The sequence below is a fragment of the Gopherus evgoodei genome, chromosome 6 (assembly GCF_007399415.2).
Source record: "Gopherus evgoodei ecotype Sinaloan lineage chromosome 6, rGopEvg1_v1.p, whole genome shotgun sequence".
Taxonomy (NCBI): Eukaryota; Metazoa; Chordata; order Testudines; family Testudinidae; genus Gopherus; species Gopherus evgoodei.
Genome location: NC_044327.1, coordinates 98,833,988 through 98,861,297, shown reverse-complemented (window position 1 = coordinate 98,861,297; position 27,310 = coordinate 98,833,988). Strand labels below are relative to the sequence as shown.

Below are 27,310 nucleotides of genomic sequence, written 5' to 3'. Positions count from 1 at the left end.
AGTTTGATTTCAGCAACTAAAGTTATAATTCAGATCAAGTGTCACATATTAAATAGTGTCTCAAGTGAATTAAAATTATTAAATGTGACTAATTAATAATCTACATTCCTTATTCAATAAGAAGAACACAATGTTGTACAAGGAGTAGCACACTAATTTTGTTTTTTGCTATAAACTATTCAATTAAACTTAACAGCTGAGCATTTCTAGTACCCATGCAAAATCTGTCAAAACAGCATTAAATACAGCCACTTTTTCAGTATGTTTGTGTGTGAGAATGAGGGTGCAGGGTGAGATCATCAGGAAAAAAAAAAACAAAAAACCCAAAACACATTACCAAATTGTATCTGCAGTCCTTAAGGAGCTGGTAGATCGAGATCTTGGCTTCATAACAATGCTCATTTTGAAAAATTCCCCAAGTATTTTTAGCAGTGAAACTTCAGTTGCCCTTATAAAGCTCACACTCCACGTATTCCATTTCAAAGTGAGATTTGTGTAAAAAAAAACAAAACCCTCTGAAATCCTCCTCCCGTAATAATCCAAGCTCCAAAGGAGGAGTTGCAATTCACAGGAACTCTTTCCTTTTTAACACTGAATTTACTCCAGCACTAGCCTGTTCAGAAGTGACAGTGCTTGTCTCTTCTGTCTCCTATTGCCTACAGAGGAACAGTATTTTGAATCTATTCTCCATCTAGGTCACATGGGAACCAAGGCAGATGAAAGAGACTCTTGAGCTCTTTCTCACAGTCCTATAACAACAGGTTTAAAGGTCAATCATATTAAAAAACTAGTGATCGTAACAGGAAAAAATGAATGTAAGATATTGTCACACCAGTCAGTTTCCAGGGAAGTTCCTGTTTCAGAAGTGCTAGATGAGTTCATCCCAATGGAATAAAGCAAAAGGAAGAAAGCTTTCTGCACCTCAGGTTCACAAGAAGTCTTATCAGTGAATATAATTCTTCCCCTCCTCTTCCCCTATATCCTCTGCCTCTCCTAGATTTGTGAATGAGAAGCATTACTAACCTCACAAAGCAGAACATATTCTTTGAGGGACAAGTGACCTCTGTGTGAAAACAATGCAGGAAAATTAAAAATAAAATTCCTCATTGATTGTTATAATTTCTCTCTCTCACACACATGCACATACACACTGCTATAAATCACTCAAGAACAAAAATGCCTTATATCAAGTGCCATATTATAAAGTCCTTTTTACTATAATGCAGAGGGCTGCTTGTCCTGCTACAGTAAAGACTAACAGCATCTCCATTACAAACAGCTAAGCTTTTTATTTTTAACTTCTAGCCAAAAGCTTAGCATAAAAGCTTCCAGCCCAAGAGGGAATTCCTTTTTGGTAATTTTAATTTAAATTGGTTTGACAGTTTCACAGTTAGTGGAAGCAAAAAAAGTACATTTTGTCTGCTTACAGTTTTAAAACATTTTTCTTTATTTAAAAAAGAACAGAATTGTGTTTGTGTGATTTAAATGAAGTTTTGCAAGTGTACTGTAAACCGATCTGCAGTGGAATTTCTTTTTAAATTGAAAGAGCCAAGTTATTTCTCGACAAGTGGTTACATGCATTGTAACAATTCCTTTGAACAATGTTCTCAAGGACAGAGAGCATACTATTTTTATGATAGAACAGCCGTGTGAATAACTGAGAATAAACCAGTATTTTATTAGTAAACTTTTGTGAAATTTGAATATATTCAGGAATGACCCACCTACTTCTATAAGCCACATGGATGGTGGAAACAATGTGCTACATGGTTTATTCAAAATATGTAATAAAATTCATCAGGTGAAATATTCAACTGTCGCTCCATGACAGTATGTGATGTTCTGTTGATACCAATGAATCTTTGCATATTACCATTGTCACAGGTCCATAATGTGCATTGTAGAGTATAGAGCATTGTCAGGAAAGATCCTGACTGCCCAGCAGGCTTGTACTAGTTATCTGCATATAAATTGTTCCCTAACAGCAGAAAGAATTTTAATGAGAGTTCATGCCAAGCATTCTGTTCTTCATGCTTTCAGGGCTCTATCTTTCAAATCACACTTACTGGCAGATATAGGAGCTAAAAGAGTCCATGGAATCATGTAAGATAGTTCCAAAGAGCAGAGGACCAGCAAAGATTTTGCTGATAAATATAGCTTAAAATGAGAAGGGTCCTGCATCCACAGACCTTTAATAATAGCTGGATCTGCCACTGCACACATCACACTTCTTTGATAGTATATCTAGATGCGCCAGGGCTTGCTGAACGAACCTTTCTCCAGCTTGAATGAGAGTGGGATGGATTCAAATAAAGACAGAATGGGTGTGAAAAGGGAATGCTGGACTGTTATGGAACATCTAGCTGTTTTTAATTTTTATATTTTACTTAACCTGGTTATGTACCTTATTATTAAACTTAAGTGCCAACACTCTCCCACATCCCACTTAAATAACAAATCAGTCAGAAACTTACAAAGATTATCAAAACATGCATTAGCAGGGCTTTGGACTAAATGGCCTTAAAGTACCATACCTGAATGACATTCAAGCAATAAAAATATCACCGTGTCAGACAACAGAGATCGCAGAATGGTTAGATCTCAAAGTAATATCAGTGAAAATGCTGCCTCTGCCTATATGAGGTTCTGATGAATTGGGCCTGTTCTTACTGTGCTCTGTGAATGCTGAGTGGGGGGTGTTGGCCTGGGAGGACGATCTGCACTGGGAGATGGGAGACTAGCTGGAGAGAAAATACCTAAGCATGTAACATGAGAACCCAGGAAGGAGTTAGAGGCCAGGTGACACCTCTGCCCGGGAAGCTGAACAAAGGCTGGAGAGTGTGAGGGTTTTTTTTTCAGGAGCTGACTGGGGAATGGAGGGAAGCCCAGACAGGGCTCTGACCCCCCCACCCTGCAAGGGGGCTGTGATGCTCCTGGGACCCCAAGATGGACCTAACTGTCCTGTTGTCTGTGCCTGCAAAACCTGTTTTGGACTGTGTTCCTGTCATCCAAATAAACCTTCTGCTTTGCTTGGCTGGCTGAGAGTCATGGTGAATCGCAGGAAGCCGGGGGTACAGGGCCCTGACTCCCCCGCACTCCGTGACAGAGGTACCTCCAGTTCAACTGGGTATTTAACAGGCACCCACAGGCAGAACATTGTAGTGCAACTGCATCCCAGTGAGTCAAATGATCGAGACCATGCCTCAGGCACCATTCTGGTCCAGCAGAGATCTGGGCCTCCAGTAACAGAGGAAGTATGGTGGGAGGAGTCTGAAGCCCTCCAGGGAATGCTGTTATCTCTATTGTATTCAGAGGTTGCCCAAGGACAAGTTAAAGAAAACGTGTGGAGGCTGAGGGAGGTGAAGTGCAGAGAGCAAAGCTAAACTATGGGAAGAACACAATTTTTTAGCTAGTGGTTTGGGAACCTTGCAAGCCTGGTGATCTTTTCTGTATGCAAGAGAAGAGCAGTGACTGCAAAGCAATATCTGGATCTTCTCAGTTCAGTGAGTGAACAAAGATTTTTGCTTTTTATACTCCAGTTATTCTACAGACAGTATTTTCAAAAATGTATCAGAAAGACAAAGTATTCTAGGTTTTTGAGCAAACATTTTAAACAGTTAGACATAGCTTGGAAGAGACACCAGTTTCATATAAGGCCTGACCTTGTCTGCATTAATGTCAATGGGAGTTTTGATCACTGACTTGAATAAGAGCAGGGGCAGGTCCTTATGACAAACATGACAGCCTACAGACAGCACAACCATTGCAGGAACATAAAACAAACATATTTTAATGTACCACCAAGTAATCACTCATCATCACCAAGTGAAATGAATGGGACTTTTCATGGATATAAAAGATTGCATTAGCAGATCCCATTGCAGGATCATGGCCTACGAAAGAAAGAAATGTGTATTAACTCATTGCAAAACAGTTGTTCCCCCCACTGATCTATTTTGTTATTTAAAATGACGGTCCGTTGCTATATTAAGCCTAATGTGCCAGCACTTGTGTTTAGGTGTATTTTAAGTAATTTAAGAAGAGAAGAGTGAATGCAAACAGGTTTAGAATTTTATATTGTTATTTATGAGTGGGTGTAATATGCTTTACAGATTCATGTTTAACATGTGCGCAGACAACCAATTAATTGCTTAGAACAAATGTAATAGTCTTATGCAGTAGGTGATTTGTGCATACAGTATTTTAAACTGGTAAAATTCAGTTTGTGTGTTTTTCCATGTAGTAACAAGAAAAGCAACAATAGCATGTTTTGACTGCATATTCAAACTCCATCAGTACTGAAAGATATGGATGTGATTTCAAACAATAATAAAAAAGATGTGCAAGAAGCAACCTAGAGTACTTTCCTTTCAATAATACATCTTCAAAGTAGTATGTAATTGTATGAAAATTCATATGTTCTATGTAATTTTCATGACAAAACTGAAAAAATAATGTAAAGAATGAACAGTGTGGCCAAGGTGATGAGGACTGGAAACCAGTTCTATTACATACTCAGCCATTGATTTGCATCGTGACCGTGGGCAAGTCACTTCTCTGAACCTTAGTTTCCTCATTTGTAAAGTGGGGATAATGCTCCTTACCCTCATTTGCAAATCAGTTTAAGATATATGGATGAAAAGGATTATATAAGCAGTAAGCACATTATTATTACATAGTATTTGCTCAAGTAAATGCTCAATCTTCCTTTTAAAAAATGAACGGAAAGTCATTTTTACTGACAAGATTTGAGTTCTAGGTTGTACACCTCTACCCTGATATAATGCGGTCCTCGGGAGACAAAAAATCTCACTGCATTATAGGTGAGACCGTGTTATATCAAACTTGCTTTCCTCCCCCGCCCCGTTCCTTGTTCCCTGACTGCTCCCTCCAGAGACCCCCTTCCCTAATCACCCCCAGGACCCCACCCCCTACCCAACCCCATCCCCTGACTGCTTCAACTCCAATCCACCCCCCCCCCCACCCGACAGACACTCACCGGCAGCGGCGGGAAGCGGAGCAGCCTGGCCCCAGTCCGCTCCACTCTGCCAGCTCCAAGCCGCGGCGCTCCACTTCCCACCGTCAGTGACTGTGGGGAGGTTGGGGAAAGGACACCCCCCATATTCACCTGCTGTGGGAAGCAGAGCTGGCGGAGTGGAGCGGGTTGGGGCTGGGCTGGGCTGCTCCGCTTCCGCCGCTCCTGGTGAGTGCAAGGGGATTCCTTCCCCCAAGCCCCTTCCTCCGAGTGACACGGCTGGGACCAGGGCAAGGGAAGCAGGGCAGGCTGCTCCCAGCCCCCTGCTAATCCCCTGGGCCACACTCGGACTTCAGGCCCCCCAAAAGTGCCCTCCCACAGCTCCTGCCCCCCAGACTGTGGGGGAGGGAGCCCCTGACTGCCCCCAAGACCCTCTGCCCCTTATCGAACCCCGCGACCCCGGCCTGGCCTGGACCCTTAACATGCTGCTCAGAGCAGCATGTCAGAGCTTTATCGCATTGTATGCGAACCCGTGTTATATCGGGTTACGTTATATCGGGGTAGAGGTGTATATTATTCCTGCAGTAGCTGATCTCACTAATTTACTGAAAAAAAATGCAAGAATCTGCCACAAACTTGTTTTACTTTAGTGGAGTCTTAGGGATGCTGTCAACTCTATCAGGAGAAACAGAGAATCTTGGCAGGTAAGTCAGGTCTTGGCAAGGAAGTAAAGGATGAATGGACTCTTCGATAATTTGTTTTAAATGTATTTGTTTGTAAATGCTAGGCCTATATGCCTATTCTACTACTGGAGAGGGATTCTTAATTTGTTTTACTTATTTCTTTTGAAAAGTATTTCACTACACCTTTAAGAAAATATTATTGTTCATTCTCCAAAGACACTTGTGCAATTTCCCCCTTCTGCTAGGTCTCTTAGATGCTATTCATGAAACTGGATCTGTACAGGCAGATCCCTGTGTCCCCCCAGAGTCCCCCTTCAATGAATGGAGCTTTGTTTGCCTGGATGTCTGGGTCCCTCAGGGTAGATCCAGTTGCAGAATCTGGGCTTTGGTGGAATCAAACTCTTAAATCTGTGCTCAGATAACACTGACTGAACTAAGTGGAAATTTGGCCTGAGTAAGGTCAGAGAGCCAAATTTTGACCTCTGTATACATGCAAAATAAACGGGCAGTGTACTCAGTGAAAGTCAGGGAGTAAGGACTGTACTCCTCCTCCTGGACAGTGGCTCCATATGGTTTCATTCCTTCCCTGCTCCTAACTCCATCCTATGCAGTAGTAGTGACTGAATCATCAAAGATCAGTGTTCTTCATTATGAGGAGCTGCGTCCCCATTGCAAAGTGCTTCTGTGGAGAGTCTGCTGGGTGGTGTAAACACAATGATTCTGCTACTTTTGAGGACTTCTACAGGCCACAGGATTTAGGCCTGAGTGAAGGCTGTGACATTAGTCTTTACATTCACCATTCACATTAAAGTCACCTAGTTTATTATTTACTTTAGAATGCTTAGGAATATTTATCTATGAATATTTTTATACTGTGCTATTGTTAAATCCCAACTCCTGTTAAATTTTCTTTGTAATTGTATTTGAATATGTCTGTATGGATAAGTTAAAACTTTGGAAAAATAAAATTAAATAAAAAATAAAAATGTAAAAAATCATCTGGAGCTTGAAAGGCACTTATTTACAGTACACGTAGCTTAGATGACTCTATAATAGATGTAAATAAACCAAGAAAAGTTTGTTGATGGAATGAATTGCATTTCTGCTTTGTTTTTTGGATTAGCTTCCCCTGTGACACATACTTAAGAATTATGAGAAGTTACAGTTTTTGAATTTTTTTTTTAGTTATTTACTGGGCAAGAATCTCCTTTTCCAGCTTTGATAAAACAGCTCCAGTAAAAAAGTGATTTTCTTTTTGTTCAGGTAGAGAAAAATTGCAGCTCTGTCCCACCACCGTGCAATCTGAGGGTATTTTGCTGCCAATTGCTAAAGTGTAGTAGGGCACAGAAGTCCCTACGGCACTTCTGTGCGAAAAAAAAAAATCACTTTAGATGATTAGATTTACTGTGCATTCAATCTAATTCCCACATTACTAATTCTTATTTTTAAACCAAACATATATAACCCAACTGGGTATCTGGTGCCTGTAAATTCAGAAATGCTATAAAAAAAACTTCCCCAAGAAAGGGGGAAAAAATCATAGGCAGGAGTTGTAGATCAAGCTGGATCTCAGAGAAGTTATTAAGAAAAAGCAGAAAGCCTACAAGGAGTGGAAGATGGGAGGGATTAGCAAGGAAACCTACCTTATTGAGGTCAGAACATGTAGGGATAAAGTGAGAAAGGCCAAAAGCCATGTAGAGCTGGACCTTGCAAAGGGAATTAAAACCAATAGTAAAAGGTTCTATAGCCATATAAATAAGAAGAAAACAAAGAAAGAAGAAGCGGGATCGCTAAACACTGAGGATGGAGTGGAAGTTAAGGATAATCTAGGCATGGTCCAATATCTAAAGCCTTTAATGAGGGTAATGAGAAGCTTAGGGATAATGGCAGGATGACAAATGGGAATGAGGATATGGAGGTAGATATTACCACATCTGAGGTAGAAGCCAAACTCGAATAGCTTAATGGGACAAAATTGGAGGGCCCAGATAATCTTCATCCAAGAATAGTAAAGAAACTGGCACATGAAATTGCAAGCCCATTAGCAAGAATTTTTAATGAATCTGTAAACTCAGGGGTTGTACCGTACAACTGGAGAATTGCTAACATTGTTCCTATTTTTAAGAAAGGGAAAAAAAGTGATCTGAGTAACTACAAGCCTGTTAGTTTGACATCTATAGTATGCAAGGTCTTAGAAAAATTTTTGAAGGAGACAGTATTTAAGGACATTGAGGCCAATGGTAATTGGGACAAAATACAACATGGTTTTACAAAAGGTAGATCATGCCAAGCCAACCTGATCTCCTTCTTTCAGAAGGTAAAAGATTTTTTGGACAAAGGAAACGTAGTGGATTTAATTTACCTCGATTTCAGTAAGGCAATTGATACGGTTCCACATGGGGAATTATTAGCTAAATTGGAAAAGATGGGGATCAATATGAAAATTGAAAGGTGGATAAGGAACTGGTGAAAGGGGAGACTACAATGGGTGGTACTGAAAGGTGAACTGTCAGGCTGGAAGGAGGTTATTAGTGGAGTTCTTCAGGGATCAGTTTTGGAACCAATCATATTTAATCTTTTTATTACTGACCTTGGCACAAAAAGTGGGAATGCGCTAATAAAGTTTGTGGATGACACAAAGCTGGGAGGTGTTGCTAACACAGAGAAGGACTGGAATATCATACAGGAAGATCGGGATGACCTTGTAAACTGGAGTACAAGTAATAGGATGAAATTTAATCGTGAAAAGTGCAAGGTCATGCATTTAGGGATTAATAACAAGAACTATTGTTATAAGCTGGGGACGCATCAGTTGGAAGTAACAGAAGAGGAGAAGGACCTCGCAGTATTGGTTGATCACAGGATGACTATGAGCTGCCAATGTGGTATGGCTGTGAAAAAAGCTAATGTGGTCTTGGGATGCATCAGGTGAGGTATTTCCAGTAGAGATAAGGACCTGTTAGTACCATTATACAAGGCTCTGGTGAGACCTCATCTAGAATACTGTGTGCAGTTCTGGTCTCCCATGTTTAAGAAGGATGAATTCAAACTGGAACAGGTTCAGAGAAGTGCTACTAGGATGATCCCAGGAATGGAAAACATGTCATATGAAAGGAGATTCAAAGACCTTGGCTTGTTTAGCCTAACCAAAAGAAGGTTGAGCGGGGATATGATTGCTCTTTATAAATATATCAGAGGGATAAATATTAGGGAGGAAGAGGAATTATTTAAGCTTAGTACCAATGTGGACACAAGAAAAAATGGATATAAACTGGACACTAGGAAGTTTAGACTTGAAATTAGATGAAGGTTTCTAACCATTAGAGGAGTGAAGTTCTGGAACAGCCTTCCAAGGGGAGTAGTGGGGGCAAAAGACATATCTGGTTTCAAGACTAAGCTTGATAAGTTTATGGAGAGGATGGTATGATGGGATAGCCTAATTTTAGCAATTAATCTGGCAATTGATCTTTGATTATCAGCAGGTAAGTATGCCCAGTGGTCTGTGATGGGATGTTAGATGGTGTGGGATCTGAGTTACTACAGAGAATTCTTTCCTGGGTGCTGGCTGGTGAGTCTTGCCCACATGCTCAGGGTTTAACTGATCACCATATCTGGGGTCAGGAAGGAATTTTCCTCCAGGGCAGACTGGCAGAGGCCCTGGAGGTTTTTCGCCTTCCTCTGCAGCATGGGGCACGGGTCACTTGCTGGAGGATTCTCTGCAGCTTGAGATCTTCAAACCATGATTTGAGGAGTTCAATAACTCAGACATCGGTTAGGGGTTTGTTACAGGAGTGGATGGGTGAGATTCTGTGGCCTGCATTGTGCAGGAGGTCAGACTAGATGATCATAATGGTCCCTTCTGACCTTAAAGTCTATGAGTCCCTATGGCACTTCTGTGTGAAAAAAAATATCACTTTAGATTAAACTAAACATATATAACCCAACTGGGAATCTGGAGCCTGTAAATTCAGAAATGCTATAAAAAAAACTTTCCTAGCTCAAAACACAGGAAAAGGAGTTAATCTTTGGATTTTCTAGTGAACTTCCTTTACTGCTTTGTCAGAGGAACACTGGGTAAATCAGAAAAGGGGTATTCAGCATCTTTCACTAAAAAGGATTATGACCATGTACAGAAATACATATGATTTACCAGTAGCATATGTTAAGGGATTGATAGGTGATATTGTACACAGGTATCTGGCACCTCTAGGTCCCAGAAAAGACAAGGAACTTCAAAAACAGCCAAAGCAGCAAAAATCTGACATAGGGATTCACAAATAAACAGGCAGAAGTGGGAGTGCCATGGAGGAGAAGGTTCAGCAATAGCAGATGTTCTCTTCAAGTTTTACTTTTAAAGATAGTTCTAGTCTTAAAATATGTTAATTGCTCACAGATTTGTTGTACTTAGTTTATAATTAGAACCAGTGTAAAACATTCAGAGGTGAATTATGACTAAGTGATATTTTGACACAAACTAATTTTTTTATTATGAACGAAGACACACTTTTCATTAAACAGGACACTCATTTTGCTATGGGGGAATTAAAAAAATGATTTGTCAGAATAATTCATAATGTAGTCAAATGTGCTGTTTCATTGCAACCCTTCACAAAGCAGTATGTTGGAGGTGTGTGTGTAATTGGTATTATGCATACTACAGGTCAAATTCTGATACTGCATGCTTTCACAGTTTCATCAATGAGATGAAGAGATCAGAAAGCCAGCTTCTTGTGCACTGAGGAATTAATGCTGTGTTGTTGATCTGAAAACATAACAGCAATATACTGAGCCAAAATCTTTCCAAATTACACCCTGAGGCTCATAATGGAGGTTGCACCAGCTTAGCTAAGGAGAGTATTTAGCCCAGAGAGTATACAAGATTTTCAAGGTTGGCATGCTTAACTATGCACACATATTAGGGTGCTCCTAAATTAAGTATGCAGCTATGTGACATGCATAGACAGATCAAATATGTGAATACAGACATATTCAGTTAGATGTTGAACTGTCCATGGAATACACACAACTACAGGCGATGAAAAATTTGGTTTTGTTATTATTAATTATTATTATTACTACAAAAGACTTATAAAGTTTTATAAATTTTAACAGAATGTTCTCTCCCAGCAAAGGTTACATTTTCAGTAAAATAAGTTACATTGTTACCTTCAGTATGTCAGCCACAATTGGGTTTTCCTGATAATCAGAATGGTGCAGTTTAAAAACCATGATGTTATGGAAAACTAAGCATATGACTCCACTATTCTAGGTTTTGGTTTATCTAACAGTATTGTTCAGTATATACTTCAGGAAAAAACCCTGTGTATGTGTGTCTATGTGCACACACACAAAATATGTTAGAGATTAGCCTCAAACATATACCTTAATGTATATAGCATATGAAAAGTGGGTGAGTAATTTCCTTATGTTTTAATTATAAATTTTTCACAATAAAAAGATATTAAGCATTGGTTCCCCTGCTTAATTATATAGGCACTGATCCTGCAGTTCCATCTTGGGCAAATCACCCACTTAGTTCAACCAGAGTTTTATCTGAATAAGGATTGCAGGGTCAGGCCCATTTGGGTATGTCTACACTGCAATTAAACACTCGTATCTGATCAGTGTCTGCTGACATGGGCACTAGCGAGCTATTTAATTGCGGTGTAGATGTTCATACTCGAGCTGGAGCCTGGGCTCTGGGACCCTCTCCCATTATTGGGTCCCAGCAGGACCGGCGCTAGGGGTTTGAGCGCCCTAGGCAGCCGGCAATTTCGGCACCCCGCGCGCTGGTCCTGCGGCTCCGGTGGAGCTGCTGCAGTGGTGCCTGCGGAGGGTCCGGTGCTCCACAGCTCCGGTGGAGCTGCCACAGTCCTGCCTGCAGGAGGTCCACTGGAGCTGCGCGAGGAGCCGACCGTCTGCAGGCAGGACTGCGGCAGCTCCACCGGAGCCGCAGACCAGCAGACCCTCCGCAGGCACCACTGTGGCAGCTCCACCAGAGCTGCCTGCCGCCCCCTCCGGCAAAATGACGCCCACCAATTATTCTGGCGCCCCAGGCGATTGCCTAGGCTGCCTAAATAGTAGCGCCAGCCCTGGGTCCCAGAGCCCAGACTCCAGCCCAAGCCTGAATGGTTACACCACAATTAAGCAACCGCATAGCCCAAGGCCTGCAAGCCCAAATTAGCTCAGATAGGCCAGCCACAGGTTTTTAACTGCAGTGTAGACATAGGCATAGACCATGACTGCATGGAATGCTTCCAGCAATTCAGTATACAGAGGTCTGAAATAGCTAAACATATGTTAAGCCCTACCTGGGTCGAACATGTGACCCTGAGACATTAAAGTGGGAATGAACAATGTTTTTTGTTAAAAAAAAATGAAACTAAACTTTGTTTGAATAGTTTTATAAATCTGTCACATGGATAACTAATATTATATTCTCTGTTATGTACCCTGATGCCAGTATTCACCTTTTTACAAAGAAGCAACCATTTTTTCAAGGTCAACATTATTTAATTCTTAATTGTTATTTAATGGTAGTTCTTGAAATCTGTTTTTAAATTACTTGAAAAAAGTTCAGGAGACTGAGGGCGTATCTACACTACAGAGACTATACTGGCATAGTTATATCCCTATAACTAGACTAGCATAACCTCATAGCATAAATGCAGCCTACAGCAAGAGAAGGGTTTTTTTACATGAGAATAGGATGACAGTAGCTAGGGTCCACAGCAGGGGCTAGGTCAGCATAGCATAGCGTAGCTACATCACTCAGGGCTATGTTTTTCCACACCGCTGTAATCCTGGCCGAAGACAGATCTGTAAACACTTTTTAGAATCTGACTTGGTTCAGAACAGTTTGAAAAATGCAGACTCTTCAAATAAACACGAAACATGAGATGACAGTGCATATTATTTATAGTATTTATCATAACAAATAGTTCTGCTCTCTTGTTGTCGTCACCTCCCTATGTTGGCAAATTATGCCTTTAGTGTGAAAGGCCTGTAATGGTTTCCATCATAACCTTTGTTTTTCAAGGGCTCACCGCTTGTAAATAACTATTTGCTCCACATTGAAACTTGGCATGTAAGATCTTAGCTCAATGGTTATTTACAAAATAAAACAGAGGCGTCTACTTTTTAAATTATGCTTATTTTTTCAAAAAGCAACTGTTCGGCCTTTTCATCTGTAAAATAATCTTATGTGGTGGTGGTGTATGTGTGTGTGGTTTGTTTTTTTGTTTTTGTTTTTTAAATGAAAAGGCTGGCCTCTGAATGAAGGGTAGGTGAAAACCCCGTATTCCATTTCAACTTAATATATTAAACCACTCGGTATGGTGCTTACTACCTCAAGAATGGTGATCAAATATTATGCCTAATAATGCTTGCAGGAATGGGTCATTAGTTGCTACATTTCTGAGGAATGGAACAGGAGTCTACTGGCTTTGCTCTAAGGTAAAGGATAGGATATGAGGGAAGGACATCTCAGACACATGGGAACTCCCGCCATAACAACAAAACTGCAAATGTACTCAAGCATATACACAACCTGGAAAATTCCATGAATAAAGACATATATCTATCTATCTATCTATCTGAATTTCAAATATTTTAGAAGAAAACATTGTATGAATTAAAGCTGAAATGTTATTTTTTTGTATTTAAATTAGGGTTGTCGATTAATCACAGTTAACTCATGCGATTAACTCAAAAAATCAATTGTGATTAAAAAAATTAATCATAATCAATCACAGTTTTAATTGCACTGTTAAACAGTAGAATTCCAACTGAAATTTATTAAATGTTTTGAATGTTTTTCTACATTTTCAATTATATTGATTTCAATTACAACATAGAATACACAGTGTACATTGCTCACTTTATATTATTATTATTACAAATATTTGCACTGTAAAATGATAAATAAAAGAAACAGTATTTTTCAATTAACCTCATACAAGTACAGTAATGCAATATCTATCGTGAAAGTGCAAAATACAAATATCGATTTTTTTGTTACATAACTGCACTCAAAAACAAAACAATGCAAAACTTTAGAGCCTACAAGTCCACTCTGTCCTACTTTTCGTTCAGCCAATCTCTAAGACAAACAAATTTGTTTACATTTATGGGAGATAATGCTGTTGGCTTCTTATTTAAAATGTCACTAGAAAGTGAGAACAGGCGTTCACATAGGACTTTTGTAGTCAGCATTACAAGGTATTTACGTGCCAGATATCCTAAACATTCGTATGTCCCTGCATGTTTCGGCCACCATTCCAGAGGACATACTTCCATGCTGATCACGCTTGTTAAAAAAATTATGCATTAATTAAATTTGTGACTGAACTCTTTGGGGGAGAATTATATGTCTCCAGCTCTATTTTACCCTCATTCTGCCATGTTATAGTAGTCTCACTGATGACTCAGCACTTGTTTGTTTTAAGAACACTTTCGCCGCAGATATGACAAAACACAAAGAAGGTACCAATTTGAGATTTCTAAAGATAGCTACAACACTTGACCCGAGGGTTAAGAATCTGAAGTACCTTCCAAAATCTGATCGGGATGGGGTGTGGAGCATGCTTTCATAAGTCTTAAAAGCGCAACACTCCGATGCAGAAACTACAGAACCCAAACCACCAGAAAAGAATATCAATCTTCTGCTGGTGGCATCTGACTCAGATGATAAAAATGAACATGCATCCGTCCGCACTGCTTTGAATTGTTATCGAGCAGAACCTGTCATCAGCATGGATGCATATCCTCTGGAATGGTGGTTGAAGCATGACGGGACATATGAATCTTCAGTGCATCTGGCATGTAAATATCTTGCAACACTAGCTACAACAGTGCTATGAGAAAACTGTTCACACTTTCAAGTGACATTGTGAACAAGAAGTGGGCAGCATTATCTCCTGAAATGCAAACAAATTTGTTTGTCTGAGCAATTGGCTGAACAAGAAATCAGGATTGAATGGATTTGTAAACTCTAAAGTTTTACATTGTTTTATTTTTGAGTGCTGTTATCTTTTTGTACATAATTCTACATTTGTAATTCAACTTTCATGACAAAGAAATTGCACTATAGTACTTGTATTAGGTGAATTGAAAAATAATATTTCTTTTGTTTTTTACAGTGCAAATATTTGTAATAAAAATAAAGTGTACACTTTGTATTCTATGTTATAATTGAAATTAATATATTTGAAAATGTAGAAGACATCCAAAAATATTTAAATAAACATATTCTATTATTGTTTAGCAGTGAGATTAATCAAGATTAATTTTTTTAATCGCTTGACAGCCCTAATTTAAATTTTAACTTAACTCTTGTGTAAAAGACAAAACTGCCATCATGACTGGAGTAGATTACTACTACACCCAATGGTCTGGAAGTACTCACTAGTCTAAAAATGAACATGTTTTGGCTTGTGCCCCTTTGCAAACATTCAAGCAATTGAGTTTTATCATCACAAATGCTAGCAGAAAACAAACTGTAAGCTCACACAGTGGAGTATTTACAACTGAAGTGGTATGTTTATATGGGGTGGGATAGTGCTTTACACAAAAAGGGAACAGCTTTCCCCAAATCCCTCATCAGAATCCTGGCACACAGGTAATAAGCATGGATCATGCCCTAAATGAGCAAGATATGGATCAGACCACACACTTAGCAGCCAGGAAGGCATATGAAATTGTTTGAGAAGGCAAAGTTAAATCTAAATTCTGCACAGTGCCAACAAATCTATTTTCTTAAGGAATAAGGCCTCTTGGCAAGTCTTACATGACATGAAAAGGTAAAGATTTAACATTTTCTAAAATTCCTTAATCCTGCTTATTTCTCACCTCTCCCAGGGACTTCTTTCAATTATGGTACAAAAATATATATTGTGTGTTTTATATAAACAACCTCTCAAGTAAAGCAGCTCAATTTTTTAAAATCGACTACTCAATTTTTTGGGGTCAGTCCCTGGTGGTTGGAAGCAGAGGGAAAACCATATATTAACAATAATTACAACATATCTGAATAATTTTGATTAATGAATTAATATAACAAAAATGGCACCCGGCTGGAGAATATTCTGTAAGCAGAAAACAAGGTTAAACTCAGAGCAAACTACTTGCTATGAATTATTCACTCAGTTCTAAACACGGCACAACAGACGTCAAGAGGACTGTACAGTGCTCTAACATCACTATATGACCTTCAATACTTTAGACTAGAGGCAGCGCTTGAACTGAATGAAGATCTAATTAAAAATTACCATTAGGCTTTTATACAGAAATTCAGACTTATAATTATTATCAGGTTTTAATTCAAGTCTTATCATGTTTCTAATAAACTAGGAATGAAACCATGTCAAAATACCACACACCACACCACATCTATAATGGATGTGGTAACTGTCACTATTCAAGGTAAGTTGTATCTTTGACTCCTGACTCAGCTCCTCCAGGGGTCCCTCTTTCAAGTGACAGGCCCAACCCTTGCACATCTCTTAGGGTATGGCTACACTTGCAGCCATACAGCGCTGCCGCGGCAGCGCTTTGAAGTGTGAGTGTGGTCGCAGCACCAGCGCTGGGAGAGAGCTCTCCCAGCGCTGCAGGTACTCCACATCCCTGTGGGGATTAGCTTACAGCGCTGGGAGCCGCGCTCCCGGCGCTGGGGCACTGTTTACACTGACTCTTTGCAGCGCTGTAACTTGCTGCGCTCACATCCCTGAGCAAGAAAGTTGCAGCGCTGTAAAGCGCTAGTGTAGCCAAGGAATCCTGTGACTCACACACTTTTAGACTGGGTGTCCAGGTTACACCATAGCAAGTCCAGATGGGTTTGGCTCCTGCTAGAAACTTCCTTTCTGGAGTTATGAGTTCATGCAGTCCTACCAAACAACTTCTTCAAAACAAAGTATTTAATAATCTATCCATAGGAATATAGCAGAGAGAAAAGGGTTAAAAAGTTAAACAACAAAAAGGCCTATGAGTATTGTATCTTACCTAAGTGTAGCATTTCCCTCAGAATTTAGAAAGGCCTGACTTATTGCTAGTAACTCAACATTTGTGAGAGGAGGGCCAGTATCTCCTCAGCAGTCCTTCCGGCACTCTCTGCTTCCGGGCTGAGGATTTTAACCTCTTCCAAACCCTTTGTTTCATTTTACCAGCTTGGATTTTCCTCCTCCTCTTGGGGTTACCAGACACCCTGATGATCAGAGCATGATGGGGTAAACCTTCAAAGGAATTGACACCTGTGTTGTTTTTTAAGTATCAGTGATTGTGTTATCTGCAGCCACTGACTCTGGGTTCCTAAAGACGTGCAAAGAACCACCTAGGAGTAAATTAACTCCTTGCATCAATGTAGCAGACAGCACTCTCAATCAGCAGTAATCAAATAGACAAAGGCATACGTAATATTCATAATAATAACAGACATTTCCCACCTTTTTCACAGTAATAAAGAGACAACTAATTTACAGCAAATTAAATGTATTTCTCTAGCCAAACAAATAGAATCCAATCCATCATTCATTCAGAAATTCCTCAGTGTCTGTTTGCTCAAGTGTCATAGGAAAAAATGAAAGGGAAGGTGGATCAGATACGTTGTTCGTTCTACAAATGAGATGTAGAATGAGATTAAATCTTGAGCAACATTTTTCCACCAACTCTTAAATCAGCTTTCACTAAACAAATACTGTAATTTTTTGCTGGGTCAGACACAGGAACAGCACTTGCGATCTTGTTGTTCATGAGTCACAACAAACAGCAAAGCAGATTTTTCTTTTCCTATTATTACCATCAACAGTGAAGAGCTTTTAAAAAACCCTAAAACCTGAGATTCTCTAATTGTAAAATTAATATGATTAAAAAAAATTGCACTCACTAAGCAATTTCTAATTTTTAAAACATTTCATTCATTCTACAAGCACTCTTTACTCACAAACATAAGTGCACGTCCTTACCTATCACACAGGCACAGATATAGCATGTGTGCCCTGTACAGGGTTTGATCAAACTAAATGTCCAGTGGGACTGGCCATTATCATGCTACAAAGGTGACAGGTGATATAATCCCAACAATACCTATAAAACAATGGGTTCTAAATTAGCTGTTACCACTCAAGAAAGAGATCTTGGAGTCATTGTGGATAGTTCTCTGAAAACATCCACTCAATGTTAAGCAGCAGTCAATAAAATGAACAGAATCTTGGGAATCATTAAGAAAGGGATGGATAATAAGACAGAAAATATCATATTGCCTCTATATAAATCCATGATACCCCCACAAACTGAATACTGTGTGCAGATGTGATTGCCCTATCTAAAAAAGATATACTGGAATTGGAAAAGGTTCAGAAAAGGGCAACAAAAATGATTAGCAGTATGGAACGTCTGTCATATGAGGAGAAATTAATATGGCTCAGACTTTTCAGCTTGGAAAAGAGAAAACTACAGGGGGATATGATAGAGGTTTATAAAATCATGACTGGCGTGGAGAAAGTAAATAAGGAAGTGTTATTTACTCCTTCTCATAACACAAGAACAAGGGGTCACCAAATGAAATTAATAGGTAGCAGATTTAAAACAAACAAAAGGAAGTATTTTTTCACACAATGCACAGTCAACCTCTAGAACTCCTTGCCAGAGGATGTTGTGAAGGACAAGACTGTAACAGAGTTTAAAAAAGAACTAGATAAGTTCATGGAAGATAGGTCCATCAATGGCTATTAGCCAGGATGGGCAGGGATAGTGTCTCTAGCTTCTGTTTGCCAGAAGCTGGGAATGGGTGGCAGGATAGATCACTTGATGATTACTTGTTCTGTTCATTTCCTCTGAGGCACCTGGCATTGGCCACTGTTGGAAGAGAGGATACTGGGCCAGATGGACCTTTGGTCTGACCCAGTGTGGCCATTCTTATGTTTTTATGTTATGTTCAGATTTAAAGCTGGCAAAGTTAATATAATCATCTATCAGAAAAAAATTACTATCCAAGTGTTTTGATAATATCGTCATAAAATATGGACCATGACAAAGTACACTTTTTTTTGTGTTCAATTTATCCTTGTTAGACAGGGTGTCTGTGATATCCCTCATGGCACAGCCACTTTGGTTAATCTATAATATAAACCTGCTCCATCAGCTATTCAGGTTGATACCTGAGAAACTTGCTGCCGTAGCAGTACAGTTAAACCCCAAAGTACTGCTTGTGGCTGGTGACTTTTGAAAGCTGATTTGCAGCAGTGCAGTCAGGTTTCCACTATATAAGGCTGTCTCTTAATAGTTAATAGAGAGGACAAATTGCTCCCTTAAAACAGAATTATTTTGTGAGGTGACAGTGGTGATTTAGAGGTTTTGTTCCGGAGCACCATGACCAGGGATTCCCATGATACACTACCTCCTCTTACCAAGAGGGTTCATGCACTATGAGCGAGTTACTCCAGCCAAGGACCTCCGCCTATTTAGAATGGGAGCATGAGGTACTTGAACTACAACTCCCATGAAGCACTATGGGAGCATTTCCAAATGGATGTATTTCAGTTTTTGACTTTTCACCAAAAATCTGAAATTTTCTATCAATTTTTTTTCTGTCCAGCTCTAATATTTACCTTTTTAAAATATTTGCAATTTTTTTTCTAAAACACATCATCTTTGTTCTTTAAGCCTTTTCTTTCGGGTTTTGGACTATCTCCCAGTAATTTTTACTGTCACTGCTTGCCCTGTCTGTTCCTTTCCACCCACTAGTTCTCTCGCTCTTCTCCTATACCCTCCTGATCTCCACTATCCTTAGTTATTTCAATTAGTTAATGTTTTTTACAGTGCTTTAGAATGACGTGCTATATAACAGGTAAGTATTATTGTGTAATATCCCTCCACTCAATCTTTCTCCCCTGTACTGCTCTCCACCTTGTACACTTACAGCTCATACCACTTCATAACCCCCACCTTGGTATTTTCCTCACCTTTTCGCCACCCTAAGCTTTCTTCCTTCCCCTTATGTCTCCATTTTCCTCCCAGACCTTTAAGTGCCTCTCAACTTTATTGCTCTCAAAAAATTTCACCTTTCTATTTTGCCCTATTCACTGGTCTCCCCAGTTTATTTTCCTCCAGGAAGAAGAGCAGCACCTTTCTGCCTTGCACACAGCACCAGTTCCAGGGTAGGAAGAAGCAGCTGTATCCTTAGTTTGAATAAAGCACCTTCTCTTCCACTGCACAGGCAAAAAAAGAGAAAGAGCAGGGCTTTTGACGGAGCTGAAGTTTTGCCAGGCCGGAGCATAGAAAAGTTCTGATCCTGAATAGACTGACCAGACAGACAGTGTGAAAAATCGGGATGGGGGTGAGGGGTAATAGGCGCCTGTATAAGATAAAGCCCCAAATATCGGGACTGTCCCTATAAAATCAGGACATCTGGTCACCCTACCCCTGAATCATCATATCCTTTTCCAATGCATGTTATCAAAGGATGATCAATGTGGGTGAAAGAAAGTAGAAATAGGAGCCAATGACAGTGATGAAAATTTACAGAGACCACAAGTGCTAGCAATATTTCAAACCCAATTCGGTGTTTCAGAAAGACAATGTCAAATAGGTCAGCAGGAGACCTGACATATCTATCTTTGCCTTTTGTCATTTGATATCACATCACTCCCAAATTTGTGAAAATAAATTTCATAGCTCAGCTTATCAGATTGGTTACACTTTTTAGATGCATGTGGTTTTCAAACTGATCCTCAAAGGTCGAAAGTTCATTCTTTTATCAGCCTCAATTCTCCCTTTCTTTATTTGATCCAGTAAGTTCTAGTTATACCCTTTCACTGTAGCAAATGTTTTTTCTCCTTCCTTGCAGTTTACCTTTCAAATATTGTGGATTTATAGCTCTCCCCACTTAGTTGTTCATTAGCAAAATTATATCCATTTAATATTTTAATCAATTTATTTTAAGCCCTCCACTAGCCACTTGACATAGTGTAAAACAAAAGGAAATGTTAAAAACAAATACAACAGTCTCTCTTTAAAAAATGGAAAGTCACCGAGTTGCTCTCCTCCTTTTTATTCTCTCCCCACCCTCTTTTAATATATAAATCATTCCTTTATCAACATCACAAATTTCCTGCAAATAAATTATGTCCTTGACCATTTGCAAATGGAAAATTTCTTATCTATTCATTTCCTTTCTGTGATTAACATCTCTACCAATCCATTAATGATATGCTACTTTTCTCTAGTCTAGACACAGACCAGGAGAACCCTGAACTATAAACCAAGCCCATTCTCCTTGCTACTAGGAGAGTACCTCCGTAAGTGTTTAGATAACTAAGTACTTATTAACTCTGTAACCATTATATCTTAAATTTTTCATGCAGAACAAGAAACAAACGTTAAGCCACCCATGAGGTAGTAAAACCTTAACCTCTGTTAAAATAGTAAACCAAATGAAGGTGACTCAGACTGAAGATGTTTATCAGTTAGGAAATTAAAAGCAACAGAAATTTGCCTGTCTCATACACTTGCCACCCACAACTACTGATAAGAAGCAGCAGTAGTGAACTGAAAATTCCTGGGGATCCTTCTCAATAAGATACATAATCACAAATATTATTTGGCTATGAAATGTTGTCTATGTCATAAAGTACATTTTTCTAATGTAAGTTAAAAGTGTTTAACATGTACTATCAATTATGAATTTTGTAGTCAGGTGGCTATAAATCATTCAAACTTTTAGATTTGGTTGGTAACTCATACATTTTCTATACCTATATCTTTATTATCTTACCAAAATCTTAAATGACCTCTTTCTGGCCAAATCTAATCCTCATCTTCCTTGATCCCTTGCCTTTTGAAACTGCAAACCACTCTCCATTTCTTAAAATCCTGCCCTCCTTTAGCTTTTACAACCCCATACTCTCATGGTTGTCCTCATATCTATGATCCTTCGTTTGGAGCCTTGTTTAGTGGATCCTTATCTTTTTCTGTCTCTTTTTCAAGTGGATATCTTCAAAAACTAAATCCCCTGGCCCCTTGCTCTTCTCTCACTTCATCTTATCTCTAGATGTGCTTATTCACAAGCTTATCTTTGTGCTGATGACTCACAATCCAGCTAATAAACATGTCTTCTTCCAATGAGTCCTGCTTCTCAGCTAGTCCTTCTGACATCTCCTCATGAATGTTCAACCAGAAACTTAAGGATAAAATGTCTAAAACTAAGCTTTAAATGAGTCTCTAAACCTTCCATCTCCTCAATTTTTCTGTCACAATGGATTACACCACATCTTTACACTCAGTCCTGTAATGTGAGCATCATCTTTGACTCAGCTGTTTCTCCTGATCCACACATCCAGGTCACAGCCAAGTCTTGTTGCTCCTACATTCATAATACTTCTAGGATTCAGCTGTTTGTGTCTGTCCAGACTTCCAAAGTTCTTGTTTAGGTCCTCAACTTTCTGGCCTTCATGCCCATTACAAGCCCATTAAAATACTGCCACTAATTAGAGCTACCAGATAGCAACTGTGAAAAAACGGGACGGGGGGAAGAAAGGGGGGAAATGGGTGCCTATATAAGAAAAAGTCTCCCAAAATGGGACTGTCTCTTTAAAAACGGGACATCTGGTCACCCTACCACTAATATTACCTTTCTGGTATTATCTTTCTGATTATCTTTCAATAACATCACTCTCTCTGGGTGTGCCTCTACTAGCTCCCTCTCCTCAATTGCGTCAGATATTAATGCCTTGACTTTTCCCTTCAGACCCTTCACCATTTAGCTTTACCCCATCTATCAGATCTACTAGTTTATCAAGTAGTTGATCCCTGCCTTTGCTATGGCAATAATGGGATCCTGAATCACCTACCTGTCTGACTCTTCCTCCATGCTTTCTCCCATGGCACCCACATGCATGGAAAATTTTTCTATTGAGTTTCACAGAGCCATACCGTATATGCTTTTAAATTGCTCTTCCAAACATACTTCGCTGTGATGCCTGCAAATTACACTGTCTGATACTGGCAATGACAAGCTGCAACTTCTGTTTCCTATATGCTGTCAGGGTGAAATCCTGGCTCCACTGACGTCAATAGGATTTTTCTCAATTACTTCAATGGGGCCAGGATTTTACCTTCTTTCTTTTACTGTTACTTCTTCCTTCCTATCCACCATTACCCAGTTTGTCTGTTTCACATAGATAGAGATGTCTAGGCCAAGAACTGTCTTTGTTACATGTCTGTACTCCACCTAGCATGATGTAACCCTGTTCCCAGGTACAACCATAATACAAATAAAAACCAACAATAAAAAATACATGTATAGGTTCCATCTGGCATGAGTTTGATGGTCACAGACTTATTCTCTTTAAGGGGCATATATGGTCAAGCAGATCTGCAAGGAGTTGAAGCAATTATATTCAAGGAATTACTTAACTTCAAAGCAAATGTTTAAGTCCTTTATTGAATCAGGGTATAAATGGATAAATCAGTGTCAAAGTGGAGCGGATTATTACTAAAATGTTTGAACATCCTGACTCTGCTATTCAACTCAGTAGAAACACAAAAGCAAGCTCTCACAGTGAGGAGGGCGGGAAGTAATTTGCAGGTCAGGAGAGGGACAGGGGTATTAGTATTATGTGTTTTAGATGCCGCCTTCAGCCTGCAGTATGAGAAAATTCAGTTTTCTGGGAAAAACAACAACCAATAATATCTAAAAGGAGACAATATTTTAGCATATATATTAAAAAAGGTTGAAATTTCGATTGAAACCCCAATAAAATTTCTACTAATTGGTGTCATAGGAAACTATTTAATTAGTGCCCCCAAGCAGCATGCATGCAGGAAGCGTGTTTCTTGTGGATGTTGGCTGCTTTAGGGTTTATCTGGACAGTATTCCAGTAAGCTTGCAGAAGCACTGGAAAAAAGGTCTGATTTTTAAAACTCTACTATCAGCACTTTACATGTTACTTTACAGCTTTTTCCAATCCAAATGTAGGTTAGGCAAGCAACTATAGCATGTTGCAGATGCCATTCTATATTTTGGGTTTGCCCTTCACCTTTAAATCATCACACTATTGAAAATGTTAGTGAAAATAACTTGTTCCTAAACTTCTGATTTATAAATACTAATTGACAATGGCATTTAAAAGGGTATTTAACAAAGATTTCTAAAGTTTATTAGATATTCTAATCTACAAAAATATATAGTAAAGGCTCTTTTCTTCAAAACTAGCATAACACACTGCTAAACTGCTTGCAGAAAATGATACCTACTCTGACATTACAAGGCTTGTTACTTAGAGACTGTTTAGATAAAATGTTGGTTCTAATAATGCGGGAACAATGTGTATGCTGTTCTCCATGCTCTCATGTATATTGATTTATCTAATAATTATTATTTAGTATCAACAAAAATGTGTCAGGAGCTTTCTAAAAACAGAGGGAGACAAAGCCGCTTTCTGAAGAACATAAAGGTTAAAACAATTACATTTATTGTCAATATTTGATCAACCATTATATACTTATGTAGCTGGACTTACATTGATCAACCATTATATACTTATGTAGCTGGACTTACAAGTAGAGCAATTACTAGGAAATATCAGATTCCTGACTGGGAGATAGTGTTATGTTAGCTCCCATTCCTTAACAAATAAAAAGCTGTAAATAACTTTGATATCAGTGCACTGGTTTCAATAACATTAGTAAGTCTATTCTGAGGATAGGGAGGAAAAACGTTATAATGAAAGGCATGTGAATTTAGTACTTTTACCAGTCCTGGAGGTTTATCCAGGGCTGATCAACACCCAATGAAATAAGGTAAAAGTGATATTAAAAAAAAACAAAAATGATTGACTTGTTTTCTTTCCATTATGCTTGACTATTTTGGGGAAAACAAAAACATTAAACAGTTGTCTCTTAATAAATAAATTAGTCAAATAAAACATTTCTCCTTTAGGATCCCAGAGTTACTCATTCCTGCTGGTTTTTTATTTATTTATTTATTTATTTATTTGGGTGATGAGAGAAGTAAATAACAGTTACATTTTACCTGCAAAATTCTCATGTCAATCTAGTAAAATATTGCATAAAGCAGCAGAAAATATGGTTAATAAAAATCCTTCATAAAAATCTTTCATAAAAATCTTTTAAAAATGTTTTCGGCAGTGACAATGGGCTTGTTGTTTTATGAACATTTAACTATGAACCTTAACTATCCTAACCTTATTTACCAAAAACAAAGTTATACACGGCTCTTGCCATCTCCCCTACAGCCGCCAGTGGCTAGGGTCACATTACAGGCAGCCTGCCTCAGTATCCCCTCTTGGACTGTTCAAATAAAACTTCCCTTCAGACATTTGTTTGGTCAAAAATACCTCTCCTTGAGAGGCAGGTTTATTACTATAAAATACACTGCAAATAAAGCTCAAAATTCCAATAAAAGGACTTTCCTAAGTTCACACAACACAAGGTTTCTTTTCTCCTCCCAGGGCTTCCTGCCTGGGACTTCTCCAGTTTCTCCCCTGCCTAAATAGGGCCTCTCCCAGGCCTCCTTGCCTAGAGGACCTTTTAGTCCCTACTCTGCTTGGATAGGGCCTTGCTGCCTGGGCAAATCTACATTCGCATATTATCCTGTTCTGTGTAGTTCATATTGACTGTTAAATTACCTATAGAAAGAGAATAATCTAGAACTAGAGAAACACAGATTGTAATTCTAGCAATGTAAAGTTTATAACTTGTTCCCTTTAAAATCCAAGAGGTTATTTAATCTTGTGAAATATTATAACTTTCTTAAAGAAATATGCTTTTATCATATAAACATTCTGAACACACAGTTCAGAGAAAAGGAGGAAGTAGAAGTTATCAGACTGTTTGTGGCAGCATCTCTTCACCTTTTTATCTAATTTCATTTGGCTGTTCTGCTGTTGTTATGCAGTTGGAGAGCCTAAGTGCTCAGAACAAAGACTGTACCTTAAGAAACACTAATCACATCTTCACAATGTTGTTAGAGTTGACCCAATAGTTCTTGAATTCTTGAGCCAATAGTTTATTTGCACAGATGCAGGCTCTGGGAGTCTGCTCTTAATCTCTTAGAAAGAAGGAAGGTCAGTGACTCTAGTCCAATTTGTTTTGTTGGCTTTGGAGAGAAATCCTTCCATGCGTGATATTTTCCTTATATAAATTGTGCAATTGCTTTGTAATTCATTTCAGCTAACGGCTGAAAGGAATGGATTCTCTATGAGTCTTAAATATCTATACATTGTACAAATCAGGGTGTTCTTTCTTTCTTTCTTTCTTTCTTTCTTTCTTGTGTGAACTAGTAGCGTATATTCTCAATTTCCAACCATCATCATGAAATTTTACTTCTCCAATGTAGTTATAGAACAAATACTGCATGATCTAATTGTTGTGTTCCAAGGCCAACAGAAGGACCAGACTACAGCTACACTCTCTACAGGAACATATGCTTTAAAGTTTAGATCAGAAGTGGGCAAACTACAGCACGGGACTGTTCTGCCTGACCCCTGAGCTTGTGGCCTGGGATGCTAGCTCCCAGCCCCTCCCCCGCTGTCCTCCCTCCCCGGCAGCCTCAGCTCACTGCTCCACTGGCGCAATGCTCTGGGCAGTGGGGCTGTGAGCTCCTGGGGCAGCACAGCTGCAGAGCCTAAGGGCGCAGGGAACGGTGGAGGGGGGTTGGATCGAGGGCAGAGGAGTTTGAGGGGTGGTCCAGGGCCAGGAATGTGGATGGGGGGAGCAGTCAGAGGGCGGGGAAGAGGGGGTGGGAGTTCTGGGGTTGGTAAGAGAGAAGGGATGGTTGGATGGGGTAGAGGTCTCGGGGCGGAAGAAGAGGGGGAGTTGGATGGGGCAGCGGGGGGCAGTTAGGGGCGGGAGATCTGGGGGCAGTCAGGGGACAAACAGCAGGGGGGTGGATGGGGCAGGGGTCCTGGGAGGGCTCTCAGGGGGCAAGAAGCGGGGGGGGGGGGGGTAGGATAGGGGGCCGGGCCATGCCTGGCTGTTTGGGGAGGCCTTCCATACAATTTCTGAAACGTGATGTGGCCCTCAGGCCAAAAAGTTTGCCCACCCCAGTCTAGATTATACTAGTACTACTACCACCTAACTCTTATACAGAATAGCACTCTTCATCAGTAGCTCTCAAAGCACTTTACACCAAAGGTCAGTATCATTATCCCCATTTTAAATTTACTTTACATTTTACACTACTGTACATGTATAGAGCAATCTCAGATACCTCTAGAAAACATCCCAACTTTCTTGTTGTGAAGAAGGTGGGAGATATTTATATATTTCATTATTATGATCTGTACCTCGGACTATTTGATTGCTAAGGCCATGGCTACACTTACAGTTCTGCAGCGCTGGTAGTTACAGCTGTGTTCGTACAGCTGTGTAGGGCCAGCGCTGCAGTGTGGCCACACTGACAGCTACCAGCGCTGAAGTGTGGCCACATTTGCAGCGCTGTTGGGAGTGGTGCATCGTGGGCAGCTATCCCAGCATTCAAGTGGCTGCAACGTGCTTTTCAAAAGAGGGGAGTGGGGTGGAATGTGACAGGGAGCGTGGGGGAGACAGAGAGAGTGGATTTTTGGAGCTGACACTGTTCTCAGCTCCCTGCCTTGCAAGTTGTAAGGACTGGAAGATACACAGTGCCTACCTTCAATCG

General features: G+C 39.6%; 1 protein-coding gene across 5 annotated transcripts in view; it reads right to left on the bottom strand.

The window, feature by feature from the left end:
* Positions 1 to 27,310, bottom strand: part of PDE4D (phosphodiesterase 4D) — a 960,682-nt gene that overhangs the window by 259,596 nt on the left and 673,776 nt on the right. The window contains exon 1 of one of the 5 annotated variants that reach the window (XM_030567591.1): positions 338 to 417. The exons of the other annotated variants lie outside the window; for them this stretch is intronic. Coding sequence (XP_030423451.1) covers positions 338 to 402 — 65 coding nt within the window. The 5' untranslated portion in view covers positions 403 to 417. Of the gene's footprint in view, positions 1 to 337; positions 418 to 27,310 lie in introns of those variants that run through there. 5 annotated transcript variants of the gene reach the window in all.